Source organism: Sapajus apella, unplaced genomic scaffold (genome assembly GCF_009761245.1).
Source record: "Sapajus apella isolate SASKATOON/1434 unplaced genomic scaffold, GSC_monkey_1.0 scaffold2999, whole genome shotgun sequence".
Lineage (NCBI taxonomy): Eukaryota > Metazoa > Chordata > Mammalia > Primates > Cebidae > Sapajus > Sapajus apella.
This window is the reverse complement of record NW_022439925.1, coordinates 1-8,213: the sequence shown is the minus strand read 5'-3', so window position 1 is coordinate 8,213 and position 8,213 is coordinate 1. Positions and strand designations below refer to the sequence as shown.

At 44.1% G+C, this 8,213-nt stretch overlaps 1 protein-coding gene across 2 annotated transcripts; it reads left to right on the top strand.

The window, feature by feature from the left end:
- Positions 1 to 747: 747 nt before the first annotated feature.
- On the top strand, positions 748 to 6,221 carry LOC116547402 (RUN and FYVE domain-containing protein 1-like). Of its 2 annotated transcripts, XM_032273369.1 has the most exons (4): positions 748 to 2,048; positions 2,233 to 2,406; positions 5,071 to 5,188; positions 5,911 to 6,221. In XM_032273369.1, exons 2-4 carry the CDS (start codon positions 2,247 to 2,249, stop codon positions 5,948 to 5,950), a joined length of 318 nt encoding a protein of 105 aa, XP_032129260.1. In that variant the 5' UTR covers positions 748 to 2,048; positions 2,233 to 2,246; the 3' UTR covers positions 5,951 to 6,221. The 2 variants fall into 2 exon arrangements, with proteins under 2 accessions (XP_032129260.1, XP_032129259.1); XM_032273368.1 differs by having other exon boundaries at positions 748 to 2,406.
- Positions 6,222 to 8,213: the final 1,992 nt, after the last annotated feature.

The window sequence follows — 8,213 nt, the reverse complement described above, 5'->3', positions numbered from 1 at the left end:
TATTTGTTGGGGGAAAAAATTTAACTTTCTAAATTCAGGATACCCAAATAGAGGGTTAGAGACCACCCCTCTCCCCCAAGACCAAGCTTAACTAAATGTTATAAAGCTGTAAAAGATTGGTCTTAACGTTTTTGGTTACTTAATCATCAAGGGCAATTCCACCTCCATTTGGTGTGTGAGACCTACTGCACGCACCCCAGGCCACTGCATCAAGAGGAAGACAGGTTAGGGATTGAATTGTCCTGTAGAGGGAGGAGAAAGAGTGCCTGTGAAACTTGGGAATCTGGAAATTGAGTTCCTTGAAACATTTGGGCATGCCTAGCTTTGGCAACACTACTGTATATGTATTCCCATTTCAAGACCATTAGATTATGGAACTGGGCTTGGTGTCTTTTTTAAGGATAAATCTTTACAAATTGCTTTTACGATTATTGCTCTCTTCAGGGTTTCTCCCTTAAGTTTTACAAGTTTTATTTCTTTTGCTAATCATTAAAGTTTTAGAATTTATAAATGTAATACATAGGCTTCTCTCAAAATTTAAAAATAATTTGAGAGACCGAGGCAGGCGGATCACTTGAGGTTGGGGGTTTATAACCAGCCTGACCGATATAAGGAAACCCCGTCTCTACTAAAAATACAAAATTAGCCAGGCATGGTGGCGGATGCCTGTAATCCGAGCTACTCCGGAGGCTAAGGCAGGAGAATCGCTTGAACCCGGGAGGTGGAGGTTGCGGTGAGCCGAGATCGCGCCATTGCACTCCAGCCTGGGCAACAAGAGCAAAAGAACTCCATCTCAAAAAAATTAAAAAATAAGTAAATAATTATACCACTCCCAAACAAATGCTTTACTTAACCCACTTTTAACCCTCTCCACAACCAAGATAAAATGCTTAGGCTGTTTCTTCTTTCCCAGCAGCTCTCCCCCTACCTTCTTGGGTTTTGCTGAGATAATTTCCAAGTTTTGGTCCCCGGATATCTCAATAATACTTATTTAAGAATTTTACTACAAGTTCACGCCATAATATTATCATTCTTTTAGATTTAACTGTAGTTAAGTATAAAAAATATAGTACGTATAAATATGCTCTTTAATTGTTCATATTAATCAATGTTCGTGAAATAAAACAGGCAAACAAAGGATTAATATCCAAAATATACAGGCCAGTAAGACAAAGGCAAGCAAATCAACACGAAAGTCAATTAATTGAGCAAGCAATTCACAGAAGAAATACTAGGAGACAATAATAAACAGAAGTTGTTTAACCTCAGCAGTAGTTGGACAGCTGCAAACCAAAAACATTACGATTCTCCAGCTCCCAATCCAATTGGCAAATATTTCTAAAACAACGTAGGCGCACGCCTGCCCCCAGGAGGGCCGCGCTTTGCACTTTGAGATCTAAATTTTTAGTTTCTAGGATGCCAGCTTACCGGGTTTGAAAGAACATTTGGCAAGCACGTATAGATATCTGATAATAATTGCAGACAGTTTTTATTATACTCTCAAAACAATGCGACAAGATAATGGGAGTTGAAATGGAACTGTCTCTGAATTCATTTGACCCCAACGGCTTTACTTACCCAAAAAAAAAAAAAAAAAAAAAGTGCGTAAAACCTAAAATTGTACACTAGTAGTGGACGAAAGATCGGCGACAAGAATTTGAGTAAGCCTGGAACTGAGGGGAAAATGCTTCCCTGCAGGTACTGGGCAAGAGAGGACACTCTAGAAACCTTCCGGGCAAGGTGTGCCCCACATCCAGTGCTGGATAGAGGATGCAAAACGGCGCCCACTAGCTCCGTAGGAGTGGCCTTGAGCTGGACTGGCCGAATAGGAATGTTCGGAGGCGGGACGCTTTCCCCGCCACGCCCTCTGAGAGCTTGGGGCAGGGCTTCCTGTAGTTAGCGCCTTTCCATTGGTCGAAAATGGACCGGGGTTGGGAGAAGCCAATCGTTGCCAGTCTTGCTAAAGCCGTCGCCGTAGCAACGCGCAGAGCGGCCTGGGAGAGTCTTCTGGAGCAGAAGGCCGAGTGGCTCAAGGCCCCACCGTCCAGGTGAGGGGCTGTGGTTTTTCGGGATCCGGGACTAGTTACTGCCAATGCCGGCTATCCGCCCGCCAGCACGTCCGTGCCCTGAGCAGACCGCCTGGCCTCCTGCCTGACCCGTCTTCTCACCATTGTCGGGCGCCTGACCTCCTCACAGTCTACTAACGAAGCTGTCCCTGCTCCTGCCCCACAGCTGCTAAGTGCCAGATGATGGAGGAGCGTGCTAACCTGATGCACATGATGAAACTCAGTATCAAGGTCTTGCTCCAGTCGGCTCTGAGCCTGGGCCGCAGCCTGGATGCGGACCATGCCCCCTTGCAGCAATTCTTTGTAGTGATGGAGCACTGCCTCAAACATGGGCTGAAAGGTGAGCCTGAGGGGGCGTTTGGGAACGTGGAAATTCAGGCTAGGTATTTGCTCAGCATTTATTCAATGCCAGACATCGTTCTAGGTGCTGGAATGCCAGCAGTGTACAGAACACACAAGGTTCCTGTCCTCAGAATCGACATTCTAGAGAAGCACTGGCCAGTGGAAATACCATGCAAGCTATATAAGCAATTTTAAATTTTCTAATAGCCAGGTTTCTTTAAAAATGTTAGATGAGATACCTTTCTGTGGGGATAAAAGAAAAATTTTAGGAAAAAAAAAACGATTAAAAACCTAATTTGTTGAAATATTTTGAAATTAATTTTAATAATATATTTTTTGGAACCCAGTATATCCAAAATATCGTTCAACACATAATCAGTATTTAAAAGCCTTATTAGGCCGGATGCGGTGACTTACGCCGGTAATCCCAGCACTTTGGGAGGCCAAAGAGGGCAGAGACCACCCTGGCCAACAAGGTGAAACCCTGTCTCTACTAACAACACACAAATTAGCTGGATGTGGTGATGTACTCCTATAATCCCAGGTACTTGGGAGGCTGACGCAGGAGAATCGCTTGAACCTGGAAAGCAGAGGTTGCTGTGGGGCCAGATGAGATTGACCTACTGCACTCCAGCCTGGGCAACAGAGCGAGACTCTGTCTCAAAAAATAAAAATTAATTAAAAGCCTTGTTGATGAGAAATTTTACATTCTTTTTTATACTAAGACTTAAAAATTCACTGTATGTCTTATACTTAAAACACATCTCAATTCAGTTCCTCTGTTGCACTAGCCACATCTCAGGTACTCAGTAGCACATGTGGCTTGTGACTGCCTTGGACAGCGATGCTCTAGAGGATGAGATAGAGAATAAAGGTAGAAACAAACATAATTACAAAATGCTACCCTTTCAAGGAAGCAAAATAGGTTAAATGATAGAAAACCAAGGAAGGAACCTTTCAAATAGGGTAGAAGAAGAAGGTCTTGGCTAGGCGCAGTAGCTCACACCTGTAATCCCAGCACTTTGGGAGGCCGAATCGGGTGGATCACTTGAGGTCAGGAGTTCGAGACCAGCCTGCCCAACATAGAGAAACCCCATCTCTACTAAAAATACAAAATTAGCCAGGCATGGTGGCGCAGGCCTATAATCCCAGCTACTCAGGAGGCTGAGGCAAGAGAATTGCTTGAACCATCTCTTGAACCAGGAGGCGGAGGTTGCAGTGAGCCGAGATTATGCCATTGCAGTCCAGCCTGGGCAACAAGAGCAAAACTCCATCTCAAAAAAAAAGAGAAGAAGGTCTTTCTGGGAAGGTGAAATGTGAGCCCAGAGGCTTAAAGGAGAAAGAGCCAGCCATACAAAGATTTGGAGCAGGAGCATTCCTAGCTTAAAAAAAGAAATAAATAAAACAGATGCAAAGGTCCTGAGTGAGACCAACCTTCCTCAGCTTGAGAAAGACTCCAGGTAACAGATGTGCTAAGTATACTGAGGGAGAGGAGGGGAGGACATGAGGCCAGGGGAGTAGGGAGAGGCTGGACCATATATTCCCTTAAAGGTCATGGTGAGGAGTTGCATTTTATTCTAAGTGTCTTTGGAAGATCCTAAACAAGGGAAAAACGTGTCCTAACTTAAGTTCTTAAAAGAACTTATAGCTATATAGAAAATAGATTGTAATGGTGGGGAGGTGACAATATTAGGAGCAGGAAGACCAATTTTTTTTTTTTTTTTTTTTTTTTTTTTTAAGATGTCACCTCCCTCTGTCACCCAGGCTGGAGTCATTGACATGATCTCGGCTCACAGCAACCTCTGCCTCCCAGGTTCAAGTGATTCTCCTGCCTCAGCCTCCCAAGTAGCTGGGACTACAGATGCCCACCACTACGCCCAGCTAATTTTTGCATTTTTAGTAGAGATGGTGTTTCTGATCTGCCTGCTTCGGCCTCCCAAAGTGCTGGGATTATAGGCAAGAACCATCATGCCCAGCCAGGAAGACCGATTTCTGCAGTTCAGATGATGATGAGGGTTTGGGGGAAAATAAATAATAATCAATGATTGATTTTGCCATCAAGAAAGAAACGGGAAGGATTCCATAGGTGATCATATGAGGCACCCATTTTATTCCATGGGTGATACATACTTGGAGAAAGCACAGTAGGTATATCAGGGAAACTCTGTTGCCAGAGAAAGAGAGACTTACTTACTTACTTATTTCATTTTTTTGAGATGGAGTCTTGCTCTGTTGCCCAGGCTGGAGTGCAGGGGCGTGATCTCAGCTCACTGCAACCTCCGCTTCCCAGGTTCAAGCGATTCTCCTGCCTCAGCCTCCTGTAATCCCTCCTAGGATTACAGGTGTGTGCCACCACACCCAGCTAATTTTTTTTTTTTTTTTTTTAAGTTTCACCATGTTGGTCAGGCTGGTCTCAAACTCCTGACCTCATGATCCACCCACCTTGGCCTCCCAAAGTGCTGTGATTACAGGCTGAGCCACCGCACCCAGCCAGAGAGACTAATTTATTACATGGCCTCTCCCAGTCCCCAAGACAAAATCAAGAAGGATTAGAGCAATGAAGTTTAGCAGCTTTCACTTGATGTTTTGGGGGGAGGCTGTGGGCCCCTGAGTAAATTTTGCAACCTGTTCTTATGAATAACACTTTTGTTTTTCTTTTTAGTTAAGAAGAGTTTTATTGGCCAAAATAAATCTTTCTTTGGTCCTTTGGAGCTGGTGGAGAAACTTTGTCCAGAAGCATCAGATACAGCGACTAGTGTCAGAAATCTGCCAGAATTAAAGTGAGTGAGAAATAGTTATGCCGATTTGATGATTTTAAAAACTTCCTCAATTTACTCATTTCTCAATTCCTTGCTGATAAATCCCTTTCTAATTGGAGAGAGCTCTATTGCTCATTATCGGTATGATCTCCAGCAAGATTTGACTCTGAGCCTCAGTTTTCTTTTCTTCAAAATGGGGACGGTGATTCCTGCTTGCCACACAGGCCAAATGACACCTTTGGTTATAAAGGTGTTGTCAACCAGAGGGCACTCACAGGAGGAAAAGGAGCTACTGGTACACCTGGAATCACCGCTTCAGATATATGTGGGCAGTTTTCTGAATAATACATTTTGGGCCAGATTGTAGCATCCAGGCCAAGGGACATTTGTAATTTGTTAGGATGGGACTAACAAATTATTTGCCATGTCTGGATTTGCCCTTGGGGTAGCTATGCTTAGGCTCAAAATCAAAAACAGGCCAGAACACAAATAAGTAACCTTCCTGGAATTTAACAACTAGAAAGGGTCTTAGGGATCCTTGAGCCAATGCAAAAGAGTCCTCTGCAGAGTTTTCCAGAGGGACTTGGACTGTTCAGCCTTTATTTGACCCTTCTCCTAGGGAACCAGCCTATTCCATTTTCAGATAATAACAGCCACTACCCTAGGACCTGCTCTATGACAGGCATTGTGCTGTGAACATTCCTTTTCATTGTCTCATTTAATCCTCTGTAACTGCCCTCTAGGATAGCTGTTAGTATCCTCATCTGCAAGTGTGGGAACTGAGACGTAAAGTGGCTAAGTAACTTGCCCACAGTGCCTTGGTAGGTGAGTGATGGGGTAGGAAGAGGACACAGGTCATGGACCCTGAAGCCATCTAAGTCCCATGAAACTCCATTGCTGCCAAGCCCTGTGCATGCTTCTAAAGATTGGATTTAAACCTTCTATGCCAGTTCTGCCTGCCCATCCTGTGTTGCTTATATTTAAGGCCTTTCGCACCTGCTAACCTTTCAAATGTTTATCTATTTGATAATGACCTCTTTTTTTTTTTTTTTTTTTTTTTTTTTTGAGACAGGGTCTCACTCTGTCGCCCAGGCTGGAGTGCAGTGGCACAATCTCAGCTCACTGCAACCTCCGCTTTCTAAGTTCAAATGATTCTCATGTCTTAGCCTTCTGAGTAGCTGTGATTACAGGTGCATGCCCCACCACACCCAGCTAATTTTTGTATTATTTATAGAGATGAGGTTTCGCCATGTTGGCCAGGCTAGTCTCAAACTCCTGACCACAAGTGATCCACCTGCCTTGGCCTCCCACAGTGGTGGGATTACAGGCGTGAGCCACTGCGCCAGCCTTAATGAGCTCTTTCATGAGCCTCTTAAGTCTACTGCCTTGTTTCTTCAGTTATTTTTTATATGGAATAATTTCTCATACTCTTTCTGCCCAGCTCACTCACTCCCTCAAGAGTAAAGCACCTACACAGACAGTGTCCCGATGTTTTCTTTGTGTTTTCTTTATTTTGTTTTTGAGACGGAGTCTTGCTCTGTCACCCAGGCTGGAGTTTAGTGGTGGGACCTTGGCTCACTGCAACCTCCGCCCAGGCTGTAGTTTAGTGGTAGAATCTTGGCTCACTGCAACCTCTGCCTCCCAGATTCAAGCAATTCTCCTGCCTCTGCCTCCTGAGTAGCTGGGATTAAGGGGGCCCACCACCACACCCAGCTAATTTTTGTATTTTTAGTGGAGACAGGGTTTCACCATGTTGGCCAGGCCGGTTTCCAACTCCTGACCTCAGGTGATCCATCCACCTCAGCCTCCCAAAGTGCTGGCATGAGCCACTGCTCCTGGCTGGTTTTTTGTTTGTTTGTTTATTTTAAGACGAGGTCTCTGTCACCCAGGCTGGATGCAGTGGTTCAGTCTCACAGTGGTACAGGCTCTCAGCTCACTGCACCCTCCACCTCCCAGGCTCAAGAAGTGATCCTTCCACCTCAGCCTCCCCAGTAGCTGGGACTATAGGCTGAGGCAGGAGAACTGCCTGAACCTGGGAGGTGGAGATTACAGTGAGCTGAGATCATGCCACTGTACTCCGGCCTGGGCTACAGAGTGAGACTCCGTCTAAAAAAAACTTACATGCATTTTATCCTACACCTGTAACACATGAAAATGACACATGTTCAGAATGGTCTGTTGCAGTTGTTATTTGTAACAGCAGATTAGAACCACCCTAGATTTTTTTAACCTAGCTAAATATGGTGCTGTCCAATAAAGACACACTAAAGCTATTCTGTGTACTGATATAGAAAGATTTTCAAGATGACAGATACTCAGTGAAATAAAGACAAGTATATATCTTTTAATACTGGTTTTTTTTTTTTTTGAAACGGATTCTCACTGTGTCACCCAGGCTGGAGCACAGTGGCACGATCTTGGCTCACTGCAGACTTTATCTCCTGGGCTCAAGCGATTCTCACCCCTCAGCTTCCTGAGTAGCTGGGATTACAGGCATGAGTCACCATACCCAAACTAATTTTTGTATTTCTAGTTGAGATGGGGTTTCACCATGTTGGCCAGGCTGGTGTTGAGCTCCTGGCCTCAGGTGATCCACTGTGCCCAGCCTACTTTCTAGGTTTCAAACCAAGTGAAGATATTGCCCATTCAAAAATAATGCAGCATTAAAGTGCATATACTGTTTTTGTAGCCTTTTTTCATTTATTCTACTTAATATTAGATTTTAAATCTCTTTGTGTATCAAATATTCATCTACAGTATCATTTTTTAAATGGCCAAATCATATTCTGTTATATAGCTAATTTAGCCCTTGTGGCTGTCTTCAAATTCTCGGTACCATAAACCATGATAATGATCTGATAACCATCCCCAAACATACATCTTTGTGTCCATCTTTAGTTATTTCCCTAAGATCTATTACTAGATGTAGAATTTTGGTAACCTCTTGTCATCAAATTGCCACTAGAAAATTGCACAGTTGGCTGGGCCCAGTGGCTCATGCCTATAATCCCAACACTTTGAGAGGCCAAGGCAGGAAGATTGCTTG

Excerpts from the sequence above, each read along its gene's own strand:
- LOC116547402 (XM_032273369.1), top strand. The coding sequence starts at position 2,247 with ATGATGGAGGAGCGTGCTAACCTGATGCACATGATGAAACTCAGTATC. Across the intron at positions 2,407-5,070 it reads CCTCAAACATGGGCTGAAAG|TTAAGAAGAGTTTTATTGGC; the intron begins GTGAGCCTGAGG and ends TTTTCTTTTTAG. Across the intron at positions 5,189-5,910 it reads AGAAATCTGCCAGAATTAAA|GATAGCTGTTAGTATCCTCA; the intron begins GTGAGTGAGAAA and ends ACTGCCCTCTAG.